The sequence below is a fragment of the Dryobates pubescens genome, chromosome 11, assembly GCF_014839835.1.
Source record: "Dryobates pubescens isolate bDryPub1 chromosome 11, bDryPub1.pri, whole genome shotgun sequence".
Lineage (NCBI taxonomy): Eukaryota > Metazoa > Chordata > Aves > Piciformes > Picidae > Dryobates > Dryobates pubescens.
The window spans coordinates 6,986,830-7,014,343 of record NC_071622.1 but is presented as its reverse complement, the minus strand read 5'-3'; the positions used below and the strand labels follow the sequence as shown (position 1 = coordinate 7,014,343).

At 44.4% G+C, this 27,514-nt stretch overlaps 1 protein-coding gene across 1 annotated transcript; it reads right to left on the bottom strand.

Annotated features, from left to right (window-relative positions):
- Positions 1 to 27,271, bottom strand: PIK3R3 (phosphoinositide-3-kinase regulatory subunit 3). Its single transcript, XM_009901978.2, has 10 exons — positions 27,160 to 27,271; positions 11,523 to 11,634; positions 8,183 to 8,281; positions 6,610 to 6,790; positions 5,196 to 5,321; positions 4,308 to 4,450; positions 3,203 to 3,379; positions 2,358 to 2,432; positions 1,837 to 2,007; positions 1 to 452 (listed from the first exon to the last, which is right to left on the bottom strand). Exons 1-10 carry the CDS (start codon positions 27,263 to 27,265, stop codon positions 251 to 253), a joined length of 1,392 nt encoding a protein of 463 aa, XP_009900280.1. The 5' UTR covers positions 27,266 to 27,271; the 3' UTR covers positions 1 to 250.
- Between the last annotated feature and the right edge of the window lie 243 nt (positions 27,272 to 27,514).

The following is a 27,514-nucleotide window of genomic DNA, read 5'->3' as shown; positions in this document are numbered from 1 at the left end:
GTTGAGTTTATTCCCCTCATAAGGAAACACAAGTATCAGTGTAAAAGCACAGCTGAGCCTTTAAAAGTAGCACCAGGACACCTACACCCACGTTGTCATCTTGTTGCTGCTAGGCCTCTTTTTGATTCACATTCACAGAATCTCTTCTTGTGCAAAACAAGCAGTCTAAGGAGAAAGAATGCCCTCCAAGTTCTAGTAAAAACTGTAGAAAAGAATCCAAGATAGCCAACACTTTCCTCCTCCTCCAAATTTATCTGCAGAGAGAGGGGGGCATCTGTGCGTAGACAGGATAGGCAAGCCTGACATTTAGGGAATCATTGTGTTGGACAAGGGATGTCTGCTGGTAATGAAGAACCAAATCTTTAAGTGTGCTGTACAGGTTATATGGTTCTGCAAACCCGTAACCTCTCGGAGTGCTGTAGATCACACAGTGTTTCACTTCTCCATCAGCTCTGCAAGGAAAGGAAACGGGAGCATGTCAAAGAACAACCCCAAAGCGACAGTCTGTTAACAGTTAACTGAGGCAGAAGCTCTGCCAGTCACTAAATGACATAATGGAGGACCCAGTAGATGCAAGCAGAGATTTATACACTCTGTGAAGAATCGCTGCTTCAGGGCATGTGATTAAACACTCTTGCATAACAATCCACAGAAGAGGCCTCTTCTAGCCCAGCAGATTTCCCTCCTGCATTGTTCTCCAAATTATTCTTGGGGGGGGCAAGTCGAGAGCTTAACCATGAAGATAGACACCTGAAGTCAGCAACGACTGTGTGCTCACCTGAACTGGAAAGCTTTCTAGCAAGCAAAGCCACCGACCCCCACCAACTCTACAGCCTATTTCATGAATTGAAGAATGCACTTGGAGGGATAGTGTTGCAATCTTGAGCATGGCAGGAGCTCAAGATGGTTCATTATCTGAAGTCATAGCGACTGAGTTCCTAACTTGGCAAAGCAGTTACTGCAACAGTATTTCCAAAGCTGCTAGAAACACTCCTCTGCCAGAAAGATTGAGTATTATGTAATCCCTGCAGCGGAGCCCCTTCCAATCCAGGTCACATGTAGGAACAAGGTTACTTCATGCCATTCCTTTGCTAGCTTGTAGTGTGACACTAACCAAAAGTATCTGATGAACCCATCACTTCAGTGACTGTGATAAACAGCATTTTGAACATGGCAGGTACTACACTCGTCAGTCGCCTCGAGGCAATATACCTTCACATATTCATTCCTCAGACTTACTTTCAGAAGCAATTAACCTCATGTGAAATAAATCAGTGAAAGCCATTCTGCACTCCAGAACAGGCTTGAAGGATTTTTAGATAATGGAATCAAGGCTGTTTCTGACCTCCATTACACCAGCATAATATGAAGTGAAATACAAGAAATCAATGCAAGGCTGTGTGAATGTCAAACCCCACTGCTGGCAAGGAACATCTCCTCTGAAGCATCTCTGTTACCTTAAACATACAATAGAAGCCATCTAGAATTAGGCATGTCTGAAAAACGAGAACAGAAGACCTTACAGCTTCACAGCCCCGTTTTACTTCTTCCCATGTGTTCCTTGGCAGGGAAGAATGGGAGAATTTGGCCTTCATTTCCTTATGACTACTGGGACACTTCAGAATTTTATGCTAACTACCACGGTGACTGAAGGGACTGTGAGGACCAGAGCGACTGCACACTCATAGCGACAGAGCTTCTACCGTGACTTGTCTTCCTGCAAACATGCAACACGTTCCACTGGGTAGGCTGAGGCTAGGCTGAGCCTGGCTATTGTTCTGCAGAAGAAAGATCTTATGAATTGAGTAGTTAGAACAAAGAGAGGAAAATACTTACACCACAGAACAAGCATAACATCCTTTCTTGCTGCTCTCGCGGATTAAAAATGCTCCATCGGGTTTCCCACAGAGCAAGTCTTCCGCCTGGATACGGTTGAGATCCCCAACAAACCAAGTTTTCTCATCATGGTGTGGCAGGTTTTCATCTTCTTCATTCATGAAGTATGTGCTGAAAGAGAGGATAAATGTATTAACTTCGCCAGAAGCTGGTAGAGGAGTTAATAAGCAGAGTGATTTATTTTTGCAGGGATTCAAAGAAACACCAGAAACACACCCAGACTGGAAGGTCAGACTCCTAATGGACAAGTATTAAGGGCTTTGGTTCAGAATATAATTGTTCCAATTTCATTCAATCCTAAATTCTTCAGCAGAATTACTGGCCTTAGAGATTTCCCCCCTTTTTCTACAGTTCTTTACTCAGAAACTGGTGTTTTGTATTACCAACCCTCACCAGAGGAAAAAAACCCCACTTATTAATGGAACACTTCTCAGTAAAACACCATGCAGAGTAGCACTTACTCATCAATATTTTCATTTTTGATCCCCAGCCAGTCATTTATTCTCTTCTGTCTCACTCCTTTGTGATTGAGCCATCTGCCAGAAGAAGAAAGCATTAATACATTACTTCAGAGTTTTCATACCGAGCAAGCTAAAGCTCAGACACAAGGTCCCACAAAGAGACACTCCGGAGCTTAGTTCGTTCTCCAGTAGAAAAAGCTGTAGAAAGATCCTGTAAGAACACTTCCCTGCACCATCTTCTGAGATGCCTCTGTTAGTGGACACAGTGAAAAAAAAAAGAGCCTGAGGAATGGGTCCTGACTCTGCATGGTGCAGTCCACAAAAGAAGCAGAATACTAATTGTGACAGCAGCCTGTTTCTCTTGGGAAAACAAAAGTCGCATTGCCACTGGCTTTTAACCTCCTAACATCACCTTCTGGGACAGTGTGTTCCCTTCTGTCTTCTGCCAGACTCCTGGTGCACTGGGTCCAGCCCAAGGACGTTAGGAGCTGGATAACAGAGGTGTCAGGAATCAAGTGTGGGGTACAAGCAACATCTGCCACACCTAGGACAAAAAGTACTAACGTCTGTTTCATTAGCTGACACAGCCTTTGCCTACAACTCATTTATCTGAAGTGCTTTATTTACAGTAGTTGCAGACCATGCACCTAAGTTGTGGCAGACTCAGTGATGGAGACACGAGGAGTCCAACCAACTACCCAGGCATTCCATGCTGGAATGCAGCACCTTAACACTTACAGAACTTTGATTATGAAAATAATGTAGGTCTCATTACCCTGATGGAAACAATCATTAATCAGGTGCATCAGAGCCACTGTTCTGAGGCACAGGTCAGGCTTACTTACACAAGATACTGATCTCTGATTTTGCGGAGCTGAATTAGGTCAGGCTTGATACTATTCATTTTCTTATCAGTCTCCCTGTTGTCCAGAGCCTGCTTCTTCAAATCTTGTTCCAGGCGCATTTTACTGTCGTGGATCTCACCCAGACGTGATTTTAGCTTTTCATAGTTCATCATTATCCTGAAAACAAGTGGAATAATGGAGGGGAGGTCAAACCAGCTTAGAAGGACTGAACCTTCTCAGTAGCACTTAGAAAAGAGTACCACAGTAACTACTGTAACAGCAGCTCCTCCCTTGGACCACCTCCATGGTTGATAGTGGGCTGACCATGAGCCAGCAGTGTGCCCAGGTGGCCAAGAAGACCAGTGGCATCCTGGCCTGCATCAAGAATAGTGTGGCCAGCAGGAGCAGGGAAGTCATTGTGCCCCTGTACTCAGCACTGGTTAGGCCACACCTTGAGTACCATGTCCAGTTCTGGGCCCCTCAGTTGAAGAAGGACATTGAGACTCTTGAATGTGTCCAGAGAAGGGCAACGAGGCTGGGGAGAGACCTCAAGCACAGCCCTGTGAGGGGAGGCTGAGGGAGCTGGGATTGTTTAGCCTGGAGAAGAGGAGGCTCAGGGGAGACCTTCTTGCTGCCTACAACTACCTGAAGGGAGGTTGTAGCCAGGAGGGGGTTGGTCTCTTCTCCCAGGCAACCAGCACCAGAACAACAGGACACAGTCTCAAACTGAGCCAGGGGAAGTTCAGGCTCAAGGTGAGGAGCAAGTTCTTCACTGAAAGAGTAATTGGCCATTGGAATGTGCTGCGCAGGGAGGTGGTGGAGTCACCATCCCTGGAGGTGTTCAAGAGGGGACTGGACATGGCACTTGGTGCCAGGGTTTAGCAGTCATGAGGTCTTGGGTGCAGGTTGCACTTGATGACCTTTGAGGTCTTTTCCAACCTTATTGATTCTACGGTTCAGACACCTTGGGGGAAGGTCTCAGAGAGAATACTGAGTTTACAAAGTGGTACATATTATGCAAAACTACATAAAACAATTTCATGGGGGTGTCCACGTGGCCACCAGCCTCCCCTTCTGTGCAAACACAACTCGAGAGCCTACCTACCGTTCAATCTCCTTGTCGTTCCCCTCCCTGCGAAAGCGCTCGATGTACTCTTTGCTGTAGCGCTCCTGTGAGTGGCACTGCTCCTCAAATATCTTAATGGTTTCATTAAATGCTTCAATTGCTGTCCTCTTCATCTGAATTTCCTATGTGAAGAAAGAGTCCTTGATTTCTTCATGATACAGATGGCAATAAAAGCCTTATGCTCCCCAAGCTGACCGAGGAGATGAACTTTCCTACCCCACAGGTCAAGATGTGATTAATCAGATTTAAGTTTAAGCAAATGTCTGAGACAAGGAAGTACAGGCAAGGCTTGCTCCCTGTAAGTCTGCCCTCCTCTTCCACATGCTGCTGTTAGGCTGCAAACCCCTCAAATATTTTAGTCATATTTTCCATCTTAGCTTGCAGGATGCCTGCCAGCAAACCTCCTCCCCATATATGAATTATCTTATTTTATAGAAAGCAGTCCAAATACTGTGTTCATACTTCCTTAGCTCGTAATATCTGGTATCTGATTTGAACATGACTGTGAAAAACCTGGGCAAACCCCTCTACAACTCTCACTGCAGCACATAGCAGCTGGAAATACTCAGCAGCCATAGAAGGAGCCTGCAGCGCAGAGCTTGTAGGAGATGGCCATCTTCACTGTTCTACCTTATCCTAGCAAGCTCAGCTCCTTTCTTCCTTGCCCCACTCCATAACTCCAAGTGACAAGTCATATGCACTGCTTCCATCAACTCTGAAAACATCTTGCTCTATTCCACCATTTCCTAAGTTGTTCTCCTTGTATTTTATGACTTCTTGGAACTGCCTTAGTTAGCCATAACAAGTTAATAGTTTTCTTCTTAAGCAACAAGAAGTAGACTCAAAGACAGAGAAAGCAGAACCAACCTGTGATGTTCTGGTATATTCTTCATACAACTTGTCATACTCCTTACTCTTTTCCTGATACTGAGCATGGTATTCTTGAAGCTTTTTACCTACTGCATCTATATTATCTTCTTTCACCAACTGGTCCTGCACATACAGAAAGCTGTTAAGTCATCCAGCAAAGCAGCTTTTCCTTAAGAGTATTCATTTGTCCACTGATGCACATTTGCATTTTACAGCTACTAGCATAATTTCTGCCATCAGGCTTCTACAGAGCACAAGCACTGTGTTAAAATCTCCCTCCCTCCCTCCATCCAACAAGTTCTGTTTACAGACAGTAGGAACTGGAGGCAGGGGACACCAAAAGCCATGCCCAAACACCAAGCTTCCAAAACACTCCACCTTAGATCCAGCACTGCTATCCCATCCCTAACTGGAGAAAGGAAGAAGTGAATTGCTTGGAATATGAAATTAGAGATCAGAATATTTTTATCTTCAAAAAAAACCCCAACTCTGCAGTATTTGTTTTTCCCTTAATGCAGGACAGTGTCTCAGGCTACTGAATACAACCTAAAAAGAGTACAGGGCTTGCATGTGCTTCAAGGACAATGCTGCCTACAACAGTGCCCACAAGGATCCAAGGGGATAAACAAAAGCTTCTCAGACAAGTTCAAGTCTGATGTACACCAGGTTTCACTTCTCTAATGGACTGCTCCAGACACAGACTGGAAGCTTCATAAAATGAAGAAGCTTAAACAGGTAGACAATTTGGAAGATCAGTTTGTCCAAGGGCATGAGATTGAACACATCTAAGTGCTGGGTTCTACACATTGGCCACAACAGCCCCATGCAGTGCTACAGGCTGGGGTCAGAGTGGCTGGAGAGCAGCCAGGCAGAAAGGGACCTGGGGGTACTGGTTGATAGTAGGCTGAACATGAGCCAGCAGTGTGCCCAGGTGGCCAAGAAGGCCAATGGCATCCTGGCCTGCATCAGGAATAGTGTGGCCAGCAGGAGCAGGGAAGTCATTGTGCCCCTGTACTCAGCACTGGTTAGGCCACACCTTGAGTCCTGTGTCCAGGTCTGGGCTCCTCAGTTTAGGAAAGATGTTGAGTTGCTGGAATGTGTCCAGAGAAGGGCAACGAAGCTGGGGAGGGGTTTGGAGCACAGCCCTGTGAGGAGAGGCTGAGGGAGCTGGGGTTGCTTAGCCTGGAGAAGAGGAGGCTCAGGGGAGACCTTATTACTGTCTACAACTACCTGAAGGGAGGTTGTAGTCAGGTGGGGGCTGGTCTCTTCTCCCAGGCAGCCAGCACCAGAACAAGAGGACACAGTCTCAAGCTGTGCCAGGGGAAGTTTAGGCTGGATGTTAGGAAGAAGTTCCTAACAACTTCATTCTTGTCTAAGCTAACAGCTCTTGGTGTCCAACGGAGGATCTTACCTGCTGGTACCGGGACACTGGGTACATCAACTTGACATCGAGCTTTGGGTTATACTGAGCCAGAGACTCGTTGCGGTAGTGGTTGATCAGCTCCACAACCGAATTGAATGTCAGTGGATCAGAGAAGCCATATTTTCCATCCCGGTGATAGATCTTTATCAGTTTATTGTTGCCACCCTTCCTGCAAAGCGGAACAGCCATTGAGAGGTTTTGCTGTGTGCCTCCCATCCCTCCTTCAACTCCAAGGCGGCTAAAGCGGCGAGTGGCTTTGACACTGGACACCTGCAGAGCCATTCCTTACTGCCAAGCAGATACTAGGGAGGTTTGAGTCAGTACACACAGAATTCTCATCAGATAATATTTGAACAGGAGCAAAGCCCAAAGCAAATCTCTTCCTTTGCATTCATTCTGGAGCCAGCTTGCAGTGTTTCAGTGCCAGCTTTGCCAGAAGCTTTGCAAGGGAAAGAGAGGATGCTGAAGGCTGAACAAAGTAGCCATATGAAAACCCAAACCCTCAATTTCCTGCAGTTTGGGGTCAAGTAATGGTATACAACTGAGTATACATTTATACACTGATTAACAAGTCTCTTGAGTTATGGATGCTCATACAGGATACAGAAACCTAAACAAGAAGAATCCTTTCAGGATTGCAAGATGGGTGTAAGTTCAGGACTTTACATTATCCAGATCTATACATTCTAGCAGTTTGCACAAATACAGTGCTTACTTCTTCCTTTTTTTCACCAACAGACTGTTTAGACAATATCCTATCCTTCCTGCACTCTCAATTTTGTTCCTAAAGACATCTGCATTCATCAAAATAACCAAAGCATAGTGCATAAGCCATCAACTTCAAGGCAGAAGTTAAAGCAGAATTGAAACTACCCCCTTGGGGTCAAACCCGCCATTAAGACAATAGAATTTAATGGCAAGATCAAATACCTACCATATCACAGTAAATCCTGAAGCTGGGCTATGAGGCAGTAGCTTATGCACCTCACCCACTCGCCTCTTAACAACCAATCTTGGGAGCCTGGCAGAGGTAAGTGGCTGGACAGGCTGGGCAAGTCACCAGCAGCTAATCACATGAGATCTACTGCCTAACTGCAGCAGACAGGGCTGGGGCAGCTCTGGGAAGTCTGCCACTTGCAGACAATTTTAATGAAGAAATGTTGCTGCAATTCAGTATTTCCTAAAGTTTAGATCAGAAGGCACAAGACACACTTTTCACAAAGACACTGTGTTCAGTTCTCCAGAGCTGCCCACTAACAAGACATTCAGCACGCTCCCATTATTCAAAGCCCTAGTTTGTGAGTACCTTTCACCTTAGAAGTTCTGAAACTATGAAGCACCACCGAGTGGCTTTCCTCCCCCAGTGCTACCTAACCTACACGGAGATCCTCACAGCAGTGTTTAGCAAAGGACAGGACCAACTCTCAAAATGATTTATTCGCCCATTCTGTGATCTACAGTACCTTTAGGAACCTCTCTCAACTTGACCCATGTCAGCTTTACACTGGTAAAGTAACTACCTGCTCTGGGGTTTGCTGGGCTACAGCTGCTCGGTGCTTACCGTAACGTCAGAGTGTAGTCCCCCTGCATCTTGGTTGATGCATCGCGCACCAGGAAGGTTCCGTCGGGCATGTCTCGTAGTTTGTCATTTACTTCTTCCCTGGAGAACAGAGTGGAAGGCAAAAATAGAAGAGTTAAGGACATGGCCACCTTTGCCACAGGTGTCAAGTTTGGAGCCAGTAACACCAGCGTGCATAAGGAGTTCCATCCTCAAAGTACGAGGAAGTCTTTCACACCCAGGCTCTGCTGTCTTTTAGGACATGTAAAGCAAATCTGAACTCGTACAGTTGTACTAGAATATAGCTGCAGTCAGATATCACTCAGGGGAAAAAAAAAATAAAGATCTCTTTAAGCAACAGTAGCTGGGTCTGTTTACATCCTTTCCCTGTAATCTGCTCAGGATTTTAAGTCCACCCTGGAAACAGGTGCCCTTTGAGAAACCAATCCTGACCTTAAGAAATGGTCTCTAACATCACAGCTCAAAGGTGTCTGGAGTTTAGCACAGTTTTAGTCTCAAGAGACTCATTATTGGCTTAACTCTGATCTTATTTACAGCAGTTTTAAATCACTACAACCTTGCTAGCTTCACTGCAACTTTTCCTTCTTTACCACCCAAGAAAAAGGATACTCAATCCAGAGCCCTAAGCTACGTCAAAAACCCATCTTTTATTCAAACCGAGTACCTATAAGCATTAATTATTTCAGCTCAAGAGTTAAGGGTCTTGCCAGGTTTGACCATTTCACCCAGATTGCATATCTCACTTTGTAACAGCTCCCTCACAGGTTCTCAGAAGCATGAAGCACTTTTTAATACAATCATTTGGAAAATATAACTTAATCAGGTAGCCTCGACGTTATCTGAGCGAGGTAGGAAGCCGACGTGAATCTTACACAGAAAAATCAACAGCAGCTTTTTTGTTCAAGTACCAAGGTGCAAAAGCATTGCTATGAAATGGCCCTGGGTTTTGATTTAGCTACCTGAAAACCATTCTTAGTAAGACAGACAGAGTCCTGTTAAGCATCACGTGCATATCTGCTCACTCCCCTCAGAACGTTTTACAGATTCATAGTATCAGTCAGGGTTGGAAGGGACCACAAGGATCATCTAGTTCCAACCCCCCTGCCATAGGCAGGGACACCCTGTACTAGATCAAGCTGGCCAGAGCCTCATCCAGCCTGGTCTTAAACACCTCCAGGGATGGGGCCTCAACCACCTCCCTGGACAACCCATTCCAGGGCTTCACCACTCTCATGGTGAAGAACTTCCTCCTCACGTCCAGTCTGAATCTCCCAACCTCCAGCTTCACTCCATTCCCCCTAGTCCTATCACTACCTGAGATCCTGAGAAGTCCCTCCCCAGCCTCCTTGTAGGCCCCCTTCAGATACTGGAAGGCCACAATTAGGTCACCTCGGAGCCTTCTCTTCTCCAGACTGAACAGCCCCAACTCCTTCAGTCTGTCCTCACAGGAGAGGTGCTCCAGCCCTCTGATCGGATTGGACCTGCTTAACTCAAATGGCCTTCTTTCTGAACAGATAGATATGATCTAAGGCCCTGGGTTTATGCCTGTGAGTTGCACCCTGGAGCCTGGGTCAAAATTTTCAGCACAAATTCTTGACTGAAGAAGACAGCTCCTGCCCTGACAGCTTGATGCAGCCCATACCTACTGGGTGTCAAATTAGGGTCATAAACAACTCCATCTTTACATGTGCGTGCCACATTTTAACCTAATAAAGCCACTTCAGCGTGATTTGTACTGCATTAGCTCATGCCATCACGTGTGCTAGTAGTTGAGGAATAAATCCACAGCCAATAAACTCATACTAATATAGAATCACAGAATCACCAAGGTTGGAAGAGACCTCCAAGACCATCAAGCCCAACCTGCCACCACAGACCTCATGACTGCCTACCAAGCAGTTTTAAACAAACATTGCCCAGTGGGTTTTGTGATCAGGTTTTACCACGCTGCCTCCAGCTCGAATTAACAGAAAAACATTGCTGCCAAGGCCCTTCAAAAGCAAGATTTATATGAGTTTGCTTTATAAAGATAAGGGTGGCACAATAAAGATATGAAACTTTACTTCCCTTCTTCGATCTTCAATGAACCATTGTGGCAAAGGAGTTTTTCACGCCTCGATCTGACAAAGTGTTTCCAAGCATTGTGTGCACAAGTCTGAGCAACTCCTGCACATACTCCCAAGCTCATGTTTCCCCCTACAGTTCCAAATGCTAGACTTCTCAGAAGTGCCTTAAGAGGCAAAGAGATGACTGGATACTGTGGTTCCTTGATGCAATTAAGTGTATATTAACTGGCACTTCATTTTCTGAACCTTACCCAAGCCACCTATTTTCTCAAGCACATAGAAAAGGGTTTTCTTAAGAGGTAAAAATGAATTTGTTATGTCTGTAGCATCTGCTCAGCAAAGCTGGTGAGGGTTAGCATTTGTAAGAGCTATATTTATACCACCATGTAATAGAAATTAATACAGATACAATTTTAACCAAATGTGAAAGAAACCAAAAGCAAGAATGCAACTCCTTTCATTCTGAACCTCCTACTGAAATTTTGCTGAGCTGCATGCATCCCAATGTTGTAGGCTTAACAAAACCTTATTAGCTAGTGCATTCAGAAGCATTTTTTCTTTTGAGCTAGATAATTTTCTCTCCTGTTAAAGACCTTGTGTATCTGGAAAAATGGAGAAACCTGAAATAATGGTCACCAAGACTGGCAATATATGCACCAGAGCAGAGACAATTTAAACACAAGTCCTGGAGGAGAGGCTGAGGGAGCTGGGATTGTTTAGCCTGCAGAAGAGGAGGCTCAGGGGAGACCTCATTGCTCCTTATTGCAACCTGAAGGGAGGCTGTAGCCAGGTGGGGGTTGGTCTCTTCTCCCAGGCAACCAGCACCAGAGGACACAGTCTCAAGCTGCACCAGGGGAAGTTTAGACTTGAGGTGAGGAGAAAGTTCTTCCCAGAAAGAGTGATTGGCCACTGGAATGTGCTGCCCAGGGAGGTGATGGAGTCACCATCCCTGGGGGTGTTCAAAAAAGGATTGGATGTGGCCCTTGAAGCCATGGTTTAGTAGTCATGAGGCGTTGGCTGACAGGTTGGACTTGATGATCTCTAAGGTCTTTTCCAACCTTATTGATTCTATGATTCTATGATCCAGCTGAAGACTCTTATTTAAGTGCTGTGTCAAGAATAGCCCTGAAGCATTTCCATCCTCTACAATGCTGCCTGAAACAGGCCTGTTCTTTCATTCTAATAAGTTTGTTCTATTTTAAATGACTGACATCTATTATTGAAAAATATTAATACATTCTAGTAACACTGCATACCTTGAGATGTCCCCCCAGTACCACTCTGCTTCTTGCAGAGAGAAACTGGAATTGTCCTTCATTCCATTCGTATTGACTGGAGTCATTGGTTTGGGGGGCTTTGGAGGAAGAGCTGAAAAAGAGCAGATTAAAATAAAAAGGTAAGCAGGACAAAAAAAAATAACTGCATTGCTACTAAAATATGACAGTGAAAAAGCAAGAGAAATTGTGCACCTTGACCTTGGATCTCGAGCTCCTTAAGTAAATGGAATTTGCAATTTTACAACAATTTAGGCCAACAGCTGCGCTGTGATCCCAGATTTCCTAATGCTCAAACCAAACACATGCTTGAGGGAGGAGAATGGGCAGGAGGATGAGGAAACATGAGGTTCTGTTAAAAGGAAGGCTGGCTCAGGCACAACTGCAAGGACAACCACCACCTAAACCTCCAAACAAGTTACAAAGGTGTATTGTTTGAAAGCCACAGCCTGGAGAGCACTGTGCACCACTACAGAAGAACTCCGGTTGCTCAGGTGTCACCAGTCCTTGTGCCAAGCTCTAAGAGCAAAAAGATGGACTTGTCTTCAGAGGGAAAAGTCCTGCTAAGTGAGAGAAGTGGTGGTTGACCAGTGCTTATATCCATCACAGCTCCAAAGTTCACGTTTCATACTAGATTTGTCATTCAGGCTTCTGCTGTGAGCAAAAGCTACGATTCTGAATACCGCCGAACATGAGGCGATAAAAGGAAGGGGCAAGGGGACATCAGAGTGCCTGCACTGCTTTGCATAGTTGAAGTGTTTACCACAGGAAAAAGGATGCTACAAATAATTGAAAGACGGGCAGAACTGTGCATCTGTAGGCCTAGTACATACCTGCCCAGAATTCCCTCATTCCAAATCCAAAGCTTTTAGTTCTGTTCTCAGAACAGGTTACACAATGTCAGGTCACACAACACACTGAAGCTCTGTTTCATCAGGTTTTGCTCAAACAACTTTATCTTCATCTCAAATGTAAGTCCTACATCAGGAGTAATTCAGCAGCCATGGGCATGCTCATGTATTGGCAGAGGCTTGTCTGTCAGCAGAAATGCATTACACTATTTTGCTCGAGAAGGATGTGTAGAGTGCACTCCCCTGCTTTGCAGGGCCTGGATGCTTCATCAAGACCACCACCAGTGAAACTGAGCATTTTTCAGGCATTTCAGAAGACAGTGTTTTACAGGGACAGGTCACATTTGAATTCAGAGTAGGAAAGCAGCTACACACATTGATTGCTACTAGCCCATTTTTAAGTCAGATCCTGAACATCTGTGCTCCCAGCCCTGTGCCCTAGCCATCAGATTACACAAGCATCAGCGAGCAGGCCTGACACACTGACAACAGCCATCGTTCAGATGCACACAATTCAAGTGCACAGGCAGAAATACAAATAAAAGGAGCAGAAAGAGGATTTTGATGTCTAGTTCCAGCACTGAATGGCTTAACGCTGAGAGGTGTGCTACTTGGCACCATCCATCTGCGCTCCGCTGAGCCACACCTCCCACATGAAAGAAGAGAGAAAACAGTGTTCCAAACTGCAGTTCCGACTATCATTTCATGTTGAATATCCAGCACAGTGACTTCACTGTTCTCAGACAAGCCAGCAGATACTTTTATCGAGCCAATCTAAACTAAAACTGAACCTTGACCCAGACGTTTGCACCCTGGGGTTGCTGACCAAACACCTGATTCAGATAGCAGCATTCATTCTGTGGGACCGAGCATTAAAGCGTACCATACAGGTTCTTTTTATGGGGTGAGCTGGGACCTTTCAGGTGTGCACATACCTAGTAAGGCAATAACAGGTCTTGTTATAAAAGGAAGGTGAAAACCTTTGGAGTCTGTGAGGTAGCTTCCCGGTTAGGAGGCTTTGGTTACTCCTAGCTCAACCACAGTTGTTTGCATAGCACCTAAGTATTTGGACAAAGCACCATTGAGAGTAAGACACACTCCTAACCCTGCTTTGCTTGAAGCTCCTAGCCCCAACCTACTTTCCGGGGTCAGAGGAGCACAGGTCCAGGCTAAATCTGTACAGGGAATTTTCTTGATTGTGTCACATGCTCTTCCATCTCCCCTACTCAAAGTTCCTGAATAAGAATGGTCTTCAAGTCCTCCCACCTCACGTTTTGGCTGTGGCACTCTATTACTCTAAGCAAGCAACAAGACTGACACAGTGATTCTGAGTTTCATCAGTGTCTGCACATGGCAGTAAAGCAAAGTTCAGAAAACCTAGAGATGTTATGATCTACTCCAGACTCTTTTGTAGGTTCTGAGTCATCAACAAGCAAATGAAAGAGTGTGGAGAATTCTTAGAAAACTACACCAGCAATTATTTCACCGGGTCTTGCAAGTTAAGGCTTGGGCATATCAAAAACTTCAAGGTATTTTTCACTGTAAAAGCCTGTTTTACAATGGTAATAGAGGCTTTTCAGAAGAGTCTTTCAAGTATTCTCTAGAGTACTTGAATACTTCTCTAGCCCTCCTTGTAAGATTAAGTCTTGCTCCTTTATATACCGTGGAATTATTTAGCAGCTTTGTGAGGACTCACTCCAAGGGACTGGGCACAGAAAAGCAAGCTAACAAAGCCCAGCAGGGTAAGGAAGGGGTGTTTGGTGTACTGACACAGGGTGCTTGGTGTAATGTCTGGTGCTCTTACTACAGGTGAGATATTTCCCCTTCTTTCCCTTAATAGGTATCAGTTCTCACTATAAGGTTGGGGGGTTGTCTGCAGAACTCCATTCTGCATGAGAAAATTGGAAGGAAGTTCTTCCAGGGAGAAGAATAAGGCTTGGATCAGTTCCTGTAAAACCTGACTCATGGCAGCCAGCTCTTTTCACAATAGACTTTTGAAAAATGCTTTTTAATAGCTTGCACATTTTAAAAATACAAAAGTATTTGCAAGGGTGGATCCTGTTTCCAGAGAGCTATGGATCTAATTCTTTACTTTTAATACTTTGAGCTCTTTGAGTCATAATAGATTTTCCCCTGCACTGGATACAGAACCAGGCCTGTGCTTTTGCTTCACCTAGCAGAATAACATGTCCACCCACTACAGCATTTCTTGCCTGCCCTCTCAGCCTGATATGACTGCAGTCTGGACAAATGGAGAAGCGAGCACCCAGGTAGGATAAATCCCACAGTCCAGGAGCTGCGATGACACAAGGGAAGTACTTTGTCTGCTGCCAACCACACAGCATCCACCCAACCGCTCTCAAAACACTGGCCCAGTGGGCTGCTAAAAGAGATGTTCTACAGTAGTTTTCACTAGTGCCTAGATAGTACTAACCACCATGCTAACAAAAATCTTGTGATGTTTCTAGGAGAAGCTACAGAAACCCTTAAAAAGTCTGAGGTCTTTAAAATGAAACAAACAAACCCCCAACAGTTTCATGCACTGTACTTGATGAACGTTAGCTAAAATTCCACAGTACAGTAAAATAAGGTTGGCTTGAAGTCAACAGAAATGCTTTCAAGAGCAGCCGTGTTTCTTTCCATGTCACTGGGTCCAATTCTGATCTAGCCAGAGGCACAATCTTACTTTATCTCAAAACAAGCTCTGATTAGAGTGAAAGATTCTGATGGTTTCTTGCCTCCTTTTTCCTGGGAGAGAAAAGAACATTGATCACAAGTGATTAACAGCACAATGGAGCTATCTGTTCTAATAAAGAACTCCTCTCTTAGCACCAGATACACAGGAATTCTAACCCTACAATGTCTCTAGGACAGCTTTACAGCACAGACCTTTCCAAAACCCAGAAGGCAACAGCTCGGCTGGACCCATCCATTCCCAAGATCAGGCTCAGCTCTCAGTGACCACCTGGCACAGCGCTGACAACAGACTGGCTCTCCCTCACGCACTAGTGAGCATCTCTGGTTTTTCTTCCTTTAGCAGTTCTAGTTCCTCTAGCTTCCCCGAGCAGCCTCGCTTGAGCTAAATCCCCATCCGAGATCGGTGTCACTTAGGAAGGGAGGGGGAGGAAATAAAAAGGAGCTGGTGATGGAGCAGAGGCAGCGGCAGCCAATGCGGCCAGGCCCGCAATCGGATGTTCTGACGTCAGGGCCCGGAGGCTGCCGTGCGGCTCCAGCAGGTAGCTTCAGCCGAGCTGCTCCGCAGAGCTGCCGTGCAGGACCACAGAGCAGAGCCTATTGATCAGGCTTTGCCAAGGTAATTTTTCTAATCATTTCTTGACTGCCTGCAACTGCTTTTTAAAATGGCTACTCCAGCTTTAACTGACTCGATTCCCCGAAAGCCAAACCACCCCCCAAAATCAAGAAAAGCTGGGCAGTGATATTCAGCACTTATTCTTTATTCAAACTTAGGTCCTTCGTAGAAAATAGCGGGCTGTATGGATCCAGAATTTAACTTCCAAGCACACCACGACTTCCACGACATAGGCACTCTTCCCAGTCAGATTTGGAATCAGAAACTTCACAAGTTTCTATGTTCCAAGAGCCACCGAGCACTGTGTGAGGGTCTTCAACATCACTAATTCAGGAGAGGTGAAGGAAGAATCCCAGTAGCCTGTTTCTTCTGTCTGTAGTATTCACATACAAGATAAACCTGTCAGTTAAACTATGATGTGCAGTTTTAAGGCAGAGGCCACGTAGTCTAAGAATGGCTCCAGAGTGTGTATCTTCTGGTATTTTCCAAGAGCTGCAGCTGAGGTACTTAAAAGCATAGTGGCTTTAAATCCAGTCTTAACTCTACCTTATTGTTACAAATAATCACAGCTACCAACTACTCAAAGTCAATTTTAAGTCACTCAGCACTTCCATGATCTTGTTTGCTAGACTTCCTTCTGGTGCCCTCGATCTACACTCTCTCCACATTGTGAACAAGCAAAAAACCTCATCAGAAGACTTCCAAAATAGTTATCCAGCTTCAAAAAGCCTGACAGGCAGTAGATGCCCTACAAACTGTAACACAAAGCTCTAGAAAGTGTCATTACTATGGAAACCTAACCATGGATTGCCTGCATGTTAACTTTTTAATGACCTAGTCCTTACAGGCAGAGATTTCCCCTTGGAGGTATAGATGAGGCCTTGGAACAAAAGCACAGGCTGGTTTGTTGGTGGGGTTTTTTTGGTTGTTATTGATGTATTTTTAGTTTTAATTTTTTAAATAGAAGGGAAAAAAAGATCCCCTCAGTCTTTAACTACAATAACCCCATGCAGTGCCATAGGCTGGGGTCAGAGTGGCTGGAGAGCAGCCAGGCAGAAAGGGACCTGGGGGTGCTGGTTGATAGTAGGATGAACATGAGCCAGCAGTGTGCCCAGGTGGCCAAGAAGGCCAATGGCATCCTGGCCTGCATCAGGAAGAGTGTGGCCAGCAAGAGCAGGGAAGTCATTCTGCCCCTGTACTCAGCACTGGTTCAGCCACACCTTGAGTCCTGTGTCCAGTCCTGGGCCCCTCAGTTTAGGAAAGATGTTGAGTTGCTGGAAGGTGTCCAGAGAAGGGCAACAAAGCTGGGGAGGGGTTTGGAACACAAGCCCAATGAGGAGAGGCTGAGGGAGCTGAGATTGCTTAGCCTGGAGAAGAGGAGACTCCGAGCCCTTATTGCTCTCTACAACTACCTGAAGGGAGGTTGTAGCCAGGTAAGGGTTGGTCTCTTCTTCCAGGCAACCAGCACCAGAACAGGAGGACACAGGCTCAAACTGCACCAGAAGTTTAGGCTGGAGGTGAGGAGAAAGTTCTTCCCAGAAAGAGTGATTGCCCATTGGAATGGGCTGCCCAGGGAGGTGGTAGAGTCACCATCACTGCAGGTGTTTAAGAAGAGACTGGATGGGTGCTTGGTGCCATGGTTTAGGTGATTAGATGGTGTTGGGTGATAGGTTGGACTTGATGATCTCAAAGGTCTTTTCCAACCTGGTTAATTGTATTCCATTCTACTCTGTGTTACCTTTAACACTTTCAAGGCAAAGCCTCAAAATGTTTCCCTCCCTCAACAGTGCTGTGCTTGTCATTGCTGCGTAAGATTCCCTCAAGACATTGGAGAAAAAAAAGCATTATGTGCTTTTTGCACATAGTTTCAGGGGAGCTGTGTGCTACGTGTATGAGGCAGAGCAACACAGCACCACGCTTCTGCAGATTTTCCAGCTGACAAAGAGGAGGGTCATGTGCACCTGCTGACAGCAGCTCATTCCCCACCACTGGCAGGTAAGTTATCTTGGCAGCTCTGCATCTCAGCTCCTCAGTTCTCTTGCCAAGACCCCTCTTGCAAAGTACTGAGCGCCAATGCCCTTCGAAGCTGCCCTTCCTCAAAAGGGCAGCTAGCATGGACTGAGAGCTCCTCAAGGGACGGAGAAGGAAGCTACTTGATCACATTATTGCTGGCCACAGAACCTCAGGCATGCTCATATTTTTGCTCTCCTCCCCCAAAGCAGGCAAGATGCCAAAGTGCAAAACATATTCAAAGAATTGAAGTCTTTCAATATCTCATTACAAAAAACAGCAGACAAGTTGGCAGACAGCCAGGCAGGCTTCCAAAGCAAACACTCCCATTATAGCTTTGCTTGTGTTTCTATGAACTTTCATAAAAACCAACACCTTCAAGAAATATTTCAGTTTTGATTAATTGGCTTTTTTTTGATAAAGATCTATTTTGCTTGAAAACCCCTCAGCTATCCAGTCCTCTCCCACACCTCCCAATCACTGTTTCACCTCCTACAGTCTGCCCGACTTCTGCTACACTGTTCTCCATAAGCATCCACAGCTACTGCGCAGGTTAAGAGATTATCTGCTATGAGACACCTGCAGAACAATGAATGACAGCATGAAGATGGGGCTGGCTCACATTCAGAGTTCTTCAGGGCATTTCAGGAGCACTTCACAAGGCTCGTTACTTCACTGGCTGAGACAGAAACAATGGAAGATACTTGTTAAATGAATGGCCCTGGAATCTTGGACTTCTGCACTACAAAGTAACACAGCATCTCCTTCATTTCAGCTTTTGCATGAAGCTTGCAAAGCCCAAACCCCTCATCTTCCCAATTATTCTCACTGTTCTATCAAAGCAATTTTCCTTTCAACCCAGACCATAGTGTGACAGCTGCAAAGCAAGAGCACCAGCAGAGGTACTATCACCAAAAGGCCTGAAGTGACTGTCCCGAAGTTAACATGAGGAGAATAAAAGGGACAAGTGCTCTTTTACCTGCCAAGCATAATTAGCACACTATTAATAAGCTGGCTATCAAAACAATAACAATCTTTTAGAACTTTTGCCATGTTTCATCACTCAGACTGTCACTATCCACCATCCCATGATCAAGTCACTTCAGGAAGAAACAGTTTTATGCCCTAGCCAGCAAGACCCAGGATTCTACCAGCTCTTTGGATGAAAATCTGCACCAGACATTTTATTCTCCATGAAAATCTAAGATGTTTGGTAAGAATAACCATGCTGAAAGTATTCAATGAAAGGTCTACAAGAGTAGAGTAAATACAAACTATAAGGAGTAAGAAGATTGTCCTTTTCACTTATTAACTAAAGCAGGTCCTCATCTGCATTCACAAAAGAAATACCACAGCATGCTGTCCAACCCTCCCCAGGGAGGGTCTTCAAAGAGCTATAACAAAAAAAATAATTACTGTGGTAAATACATGGAGATAGATTTTTGAATAAGAGTAAGGGAAAATATACTATAAGCACAGTGATTGAGATCTAAGAACTTTCCACTGTGGAAGATGGAGAATGAAGTCAGGCCTATGTGATACACTAGACCAGGAGACCCACCAAAGCCAAGCAAAAAGCAGTTTTGAACACAAACAGCCCCAGGCTGTTTTCCCCAGGTACTTCAAAGACTAACAACCCATCCAGACATCAGGTAGAAGCCTCACAGGAGAACCCAATCACAAAAATAATTGGCACTAATGAGAAGTTTGCTGCACAAAAGCCGACTTGAAATAATACTAAACACAGCTGTAAATAACACAGCATTTCATTTCAGCTTACCACTAGCTCAGAGCAGTATGTAAAACTATTCCTCAGACAGTACCTGCCCTTGTGCTTATGTCAAACTATTTTCTGTTTGCCAAAGTAGAAACATTTCAACACTACCTAAAATGCTAACAGAGAGCCATCTAAGTGCAGATCGAAAGGTGCAGCTCAAATCCACACTCTAGGAGGATTTTGAAAGTTGCAAAGTACCCAGAGGAAAACTGCTGTACTTTGTGTCATGCATCTTTTCCAAGAAGCTTGAAGGAAGTTCCACCAAGGCAGAAGTCCTAACCCATGCAGTTCTACACAGTGCCCTGAGCAGAGTATGCCTGACGTTGTCTAACCAGGTTCAGATTGCTGAGCCTTTGCTCGTGCTGAGATCCAAGGTATAACAAAAGAAATGGATTCACTCTCCTCATTCAAGTGCACAGTGATGTCCAAAGTATATACTGAAATCCATTTCACAGCAGCAATTTAACTTCCTTCACTTTCCCAAAACTGACCCATGAGACTCTACTGTGCCTTTCAAAACAAAGGATCTTAAGCATTCATCTCATTGATTCAAACTTCTTTGTATCCTTCAAGAGACTACTTTTAGAGACAGGAGATGAATCAGAGTGAAGATGCCACAAACTTGGAAGACTTATAATTTGACACTTGGGAGCAAGATCCTCAGAGGGCCTACCATCTCTTAGTATCCCCAGGATGACTACAGAGGGCAATGCAGTGTGAGTACTGCCAGCCCGGGAAATTTAATTGCAATTACAAACTCAGGCTGTAACAGACACCAGAACTCATATACACAGTATGGCAAAGAGATTCTCTCATCCATTTCACCTCTAAAACATATTCCTGGTGCAGTTGAAGTGTATGCTCTGCTGCCCTCAAAGAAAAATACACCCACCAAACAGTGAGCTGTGTGCCTTTATCACAGCAAATTTTCAGTAGCTCCACTGCAGCAGCTTTGGTTTCAGAGTTTTTCAAGAGCAGGGATGCAAGGAAGGAAAGAATGCCTCCAGAAGCAAAGATAATCATCTGTAGCATTACAATTTAGGAACTGGAGAGCCTGAAACTTAGGATAAGGCTACAGAATGTAAGAACCCTGAGTAAGCCTCTGGGGATTATTGTTTTTATCTCCACAAGGAATAGGAAAGAAATGGATGGTAAGCAGTAGCTAATAGAAGGAAATGAAGAGTTGATGTTTGAAAAGCAAAAACTGAACTAAAGTACAGGAGCCCCAATGTGTCATCAGCCCAAAACTCAAGTTATTCAGCAGTGAAAGAACAAACAAGATGAAGGGGATACAGGCTGACTTCTTTTGGTTTGCTCAAACCCCAAAACTTTTGTGCTGAGAAACCTGACATTTTTCAAGCCTGTCCAAAACAACCATGCATGAGCTTCAGGGAATATCTGATATCAGATGAAGTAACATTCCTAAGAAGCATCATTAAAATAAGATTTTTCCAGTTCAGTCAGGCAAATGTTGGAAGCAGTCACAGGTTGAAGCAGTTAAAGTATTTCATCTCCATTTTCAAAGAGCACTAGAAGTGAACTGTATGAATTCTTATAAAATTCCCCTCTATGTAGCCACTTTTCTTCAGAGGAACTTAAGGTACTGGAATATATTAACTGAAACACTGCAAAAGCTTTGTCTGTTGAGTAGAGGACATAGCAAAGATGAAGGTCAGTATCTTCTGAAGAGGCAGCATCCATTCACAGTGTTGGGGACGCAGCACCAGCTCCTACACTTGTAGTTTAGATTTGTCAAGAAGTGGATTCTGGCTTACTTAGCTATTGTGCAGTTTTTGACCTGTCATAAGAAATGAGATAGAAAGCAGAAGGAAAAAAAGAAAATCTGACTCATTTCCATAGGGGCATTTAGAACATGAGCAGGGACTGTTCTTTAAGCATTACTCAGCAACCTACTTCACCAAAAGGACTTTCCAAAAATCCAGCTAGAACACACCTCTTGCTTTAATGGGGCCAAGATTTACAGCAACCTGTTTCAACACAGTTAACAGCCTTTTTAACAATAATAAAGCCTAAGCTTTAAAACATACAGAATGCTGATAAAAGTGCTCTTTATGCTGCCATTTCCAGTGTTCTCTAGTACTCTGCCCAAAAAATGACTCATTAAACAACCAACATGAGATGATGTAAGGCACCCAACCGCTTTTAGTACTGGGCGCAGATGTGTATAACCAGCTATGCCTCTGTTTTCCCAAGCTGTAGAGCAAAGATAAGCCCAAATAGCTTCATTCTGTAATAAGATACCATGCAGGCAATGTCAGAGACAGAAGTGAACTCTGCTTCTTGAGAAACCAGTCTTTCCCAAAGGAAACTCCAAGATGAGTCGTCTTTTAAACAGCTGAGGTAGGAGGAATCAAGGTAGGGACTAAATCAGTTTTGGTATAGGCATCATGAAATACACAAAACAGTTCAGAACAACAATTGCAGAAATAACATTTGCTGGTTTTGCCTTCAATTATGTGGTGAAGGGCTTGGTTTCTTCTCAGAATGTTCTCCCATGTTTTAGTTTGCATAAACCTACAGCTTTACAGAACGGAACAATTCCCTCCGGTAAGCCTTCCCTCCTCGACGATTTCTACATCATCTGAAAGCCTGATACACATAAATGCCCAGCTTTCAAAGCAGGTTCTCCCAACTCCAGCAAAGCATTGTTTCACTTTATATTAATGATGATTTTTTGGGTGTTCATGTGTTTAATTGAAAGCTGATGAGTGATATTTGTTAACAGTTAGAGCCATCAAAATGAAAACCAAACGCGAGGAATGCAAAAGCAAGCCTGAAAATGCGATCAAATAAAAACATTGTTACAGCAAGCATTAAAGTTGAGGAGCAGCAGAGAAATCTAGGTGTAGCAAGAGCAGCACACAATCATTTCACATCACTATCCTCACAGGAGCTGAGACTCCAAACCATTTTCCAGGATATGCAGATACAAGTGACTGAGCCTTATTTACTCCCGGCTCCATCCAAAAACTGTCCGCAGAAGCTTCCCTTCTGTAACAAGGAAATACTCAGCTCCCAGTATCTGCTTTTTGAAACCTGACTTCCAGCAAGACTTAAACTTGCAATGAAGATGGTGCCACAGTGCTCCTGTCTTGATTGCATGTGTACATTAGTACAGCTAGAGTTTGAGGACTTTTTTGTTTGTCTTTCTTTTCCTTTTTTTGTTTGTTTGTTATGGGGGTTTTTTGGTGTTTGTTTTAAAAGATGTGTAAGACCACAACTTTTCTTTGGTAAGCTTCTTGAGTCAGCTCAGATAAGCTGAAGGACACCACTGACAACACCATTAACATTTGCAACTGTTCACCCACTGGAAAACTACTCTGGCACAGACATGCAGCGTCCACCCACATCTGGCTACAGCATACCACAAACCCCACCTGAGAAGTCCCATTCAGTTTCCACTCTTAACACTGATAATGATACACCATGACTGGCACAAGTAAGCATTGCCCTTGAGAGCAGAACCCTGTTTTCCAAATGACAACTTTAGTATCACTCCTCTAAAACAAGGGTTGTCAAATTATACACTAGAAGAAAACAAACTATAATGAATAAATACGCTTTCCCCCTTCAGCCCTTGCCTCATTCATACAATGGCAGGGCTGCTTTTGCAAAGTAGATTAAATTAAGTAGCCTATAGACCATTGCTGCCCCTCTCCATTAGTAAAATAATTTCTAGCAATGACACTGTTAAAGTCAATCACAGCACATGATGCAGGGAAGACAGCTGGGTCAAAGTATAAATGCACTTGGTCTTACTCAGACCTAAAAGGCTTAAAAAGGGTAGTTTGCATCTACCTTTAGGACAAACACCTATTCTGTTCATAGAATAGGTGTTCTGTAACTAGAGAGAGCCCATTCTGCACTAGCAAATCTACTTCAGACTTGTGGTTTTCTTCATAACACACACACATGAAAACTAACCTCTAATTTGTAGTTGAGCCAAATATCTTGGCTGACATCTGTGTCTGAAATCCCAGTGGAACACTCTTACTGATTTTCATCCAACTGTGACAAAATGTATTCAGTGATTACACACTTTATCATCAACACAACTGATAATACATCCCAGATCTAGAGAGGAAAAGACTTTACTGACTCCTGCTTACCAAAAGCTAGTACATAGGCAGCTGTACTTCAGGTGCTCTGGTAACTTTTGCTGTTCAGTTCAGCACCCTCTGTTCAAAAATTTAACTCGGGGCACTAACAACTTTTTTTTCAGACCTGCACAAAGGTCATCAAAACTAAATTCAATCCAGTAACCTATTTCCTTGTCTTTTCAGACAGCACTACCCACAACAGGAACAAACATGCAAGTCAACCCCTGACAGCCAGCTTCCTAATGCTGGAACCAGCATATATGTTGTGGCTATAGCCATAACACCCCAAATTAATCCTCATTAGGATGTTTAGAAGCTACTACATTAGCTATAGGCAAAGGATGGCTCCAGTTTTGTCTTTAGGCACTGGAATTTATTTAGTTGCACCTAGATCCTACACTATGCCAATGTACACTTCATGATGCCAAAAGCCATGCAAGCAGAAGGAAAGCACATTAGGTAAGAGGAATCTACCTGCTGGTTGTCACCACTGCTGCTCCTGTATTAGTTGCACACTGCTCTAAGGCATGCTGTTCAAGGCTGGCAGAGCTGAAGCCCTAGTTCAGCTGTTCTGTTTAGGGAAACTGTCCCACTCCTACATTTGGGATGGACTAAAAGCTAGCAGAAAGCTAGCAATCCCTTGTTGATCAACCCTGCTTCTGGTGGAGTTGAAAAACTCCTGCGTGAGAGAGGCCATCAGCTTTTTTTGAACTTGAGCAAGTCTTCTGGCTGCAAGGCTTTAGGACCTGCTCTGAGCATCCATTTACACCTACAGCCCTCGACAGAAAACACAAGCACACTGATAAGCTGGTGCAGGTGCACTGAGGCCTGACAGAAGCTATGGCTGTGCTGCAGGCTGCCTGCCATGACAGGATTTTATTTCTGCATTATTATTGGGCAACGCTAAGGTGGGTATTGAGACAGCCTGCCAAGATAAATTAAAGGTCCACTGGCCCTTAACAAGAAACAGTATCCCTACCCTTGACTCGGAGGTTATGGGTGACACTGCACATTATGTTCACCTTGCTTTTGTCTTCTGCCTGAAGTTTAGACGCACTAAAATGTAATCACGAGCAGTCATGCGTGATTTGAGACACTTGGCTCCCAGTATCAGTCGGTGCCCAGTCCTGCAGCATAAAGGCCGGCCAGGGATCTCTCCATGCAAGTCCCGTGAACAAAAGACTGCGCTGCCTCCTTTGGCAGCAGGGACACTCGCGTGTATTGTTAGTCCGTGTGCTGCTGAGAAAACATATTGCCACCATTCAGCTGCTCAGGAACTCCAGTCACTGTGTGGGGGAATGCTATACTGAAAACCTTCACAAATTTTTGTTGGAAGCAGGCCAAGTGGAGTTCTGTTTGTTAGCGGGTGCAAACGCAGCGCCTGTATCCCGAGGCATGTTTAAGCCTTCCAAATGAATACCTCCACAGTCCCCTTAGGGATGACCTATCATCCCAGATCAGAAAATGCTTTTCCTCCCCACCCCACCTCTGGACAAGGACAAAAAAAAAAAAGCAGACCACCTCCATCACCCTTTCCTCTCCTTCCCCCTGTAATTTAAAAGTTATCAATCTGTGAAATCAGGACATGCATGTGGGGAATCATCCCATGCACCCTTTCCAGCTCTGGCCTTTCTGGTTTAAAAATACAAAAGACAAAGTTACTGAACACTTCAGGGATCATCACACAACATTAAGTAATTTTGCTGACTGGTGTCTGGACCATGTAAAGCCTCAATCCCTGACAACAGGGCTTCGATTATGGAAATACAGGCATTCTTAGTGACAGAAACACTGTTTCTTAATGTAAACTTCACAGGGCTCCATGGCCAAATTCCTGCAGAAATATTGGAGAGTTTTTTTCTGACCAGTTCAATTAGGCCAGCTCCTTCTAGCAGCCTCCTCAAACTAAAGCCATTCAAGGGTCTCTCTCTTTTATTTTCAATGAAACCCCCCACACCAGCTGTTTTAAGTCATCTACAATGGAACTCCAGTCTTTAGTCACTTGATAGAAGCAAATACAAATACCAACCTCATGAATAGTTAAACTCAAAAATATTTACAAGGACGATACCCTTTGAAAACTAGCAAAAGAAAACAGATTTGACTGAACTTAGGCTTTCAGGAGTAGCATCTAAAAATAGGTAGTGTCAGCTCTGAAAGAATTTGATGAGTAGTGAGTGGCTAGCATTGTGCATCCTGAGAGACCTGTCCAATTTTTAAAGCATCAGAGTTACCAAGGGAAGTAAGCATAAGGTCCTAGAGAACCAAAAATCCCAAGATGATCACCTCCTCCTCTTTTAAAGTACTACATACAGAAAGAGGGGAAAAAAACCCCAACACCCACCCAACAAAACTCACTGCACTGAAACAAAGAGACTACACTACACTTGTGAGAGACAAGCCATGATTCAAGCACAGGCTGAGAAGCGCGTTTTTGAAGTCCTAACAGTACATGCTGCATTCAACTCAACACTCAGAAGCACTTATTTGCTATCAGTTTCTCTGCAGGCTGATTTTTGATGCATATTTTACTGTAACTTCTGGCTATACAGATCAGAGACCTGAGAACATAAAAGCCCTTCAATTACCACACTTGATCTTAGCTTGTTAGACTCTTATAGATATAGATACAGTTTCACCAGCACCCATTTAAGCTTACTTTAATTTAGTACCAAAGAAAGGCTCAACCTCTTCTCCTTGCAAGCCTTCCTGCACTCTTCAGGCACAAAAGAAACTTTCTGTCCAATCTAAAAACTTCATGCAAGCGAGGGACAAAACATTTCCCTATTTTCAGCACTAGCATTCCATGGGGAAAAAGAAAAGTTGCATCAAGCCCTTTTGAACAACGTTATTAAGTGTTATCAAAGTAACAGTGTCTCCAGGGAGGGAATCCAGCCTGTTCCCGAGTATTATACCCCCAGTACTGAAACTCAGCGACAACACACCTCATCTGTCAATGCTGGAAGAGAGCTCCAGAGAAAAGGGTCTTAGACTGTGAAAGCGATTAAACTGGAACTGAATGGATGTAGGTAAATCACAACCATCAAAGTGTTACAGGCACATAAAGGCACACAGGTGAAGAGGCTAATAAAAACGCTCCTCTAGAAATGAATACAGCCAAAATATACGGTTTTCAATAAAAGCTTAAAAAGAAGGAGACTTGTGAGGAGGGCAGCTAGAAACTCTCCTGCCTCCTTCCACCACCTGAAAGGCACCATAAATCGCAGTTATTTCCACATCCCCTCCCTCAATCCCCCCCCAAAAAAAAGAACCGCTCCCCCCCCCAAACCCCCCCAACAGTATTAAAATACTTTTGCCCAGGAGACAGCAGGTTCCAAGTCCCTGGAAAGTTTAAGGGAAGTTTAACAGCAGATTTTTTTTTTTTACAGACACTCACCACCCCCCCCCCCAGTTTTCCCTCTGCAGATTTCTCCCTCGTTTTCCAAACGGGAAAAGTCTGCAAGGAAGAGAGAGGAGACGGGCACGGGGAAGACGGCAGAATAAAAGGACAACCGACCCGCTGCCAGGGGTGCAGGCTTCAGCTCCCTACCTGGAGGGTCCATCTCAATGTAAAATATCAGCTCAGTGGAATAGGGCATCATCACTTCCCTCCAGTCCGTGTCATCGCGGTCCATATCCCACACCGTGTTGTACATCGCGACAGTCAAGTCTCGGCAGGTTTATAAATAAGAGGTTGGCTTTCTCGGCTTTTAATGGAGAATGAAAAAAAAAGGGGGGGAGGGGGGTGGGGAGGGGGGGAAGGAGGGGTAGGCAAGAGGCGAGAAGAATCCACCTCGCTCTAAAATATCACTTCTGGGGCGGGGGGGGACGACAAAAAAAATTTAAAAAAAAAATCGAAAAATTAAAACTTAATTAGAAAACCTCTCTCTACACGAGCCGCCTCA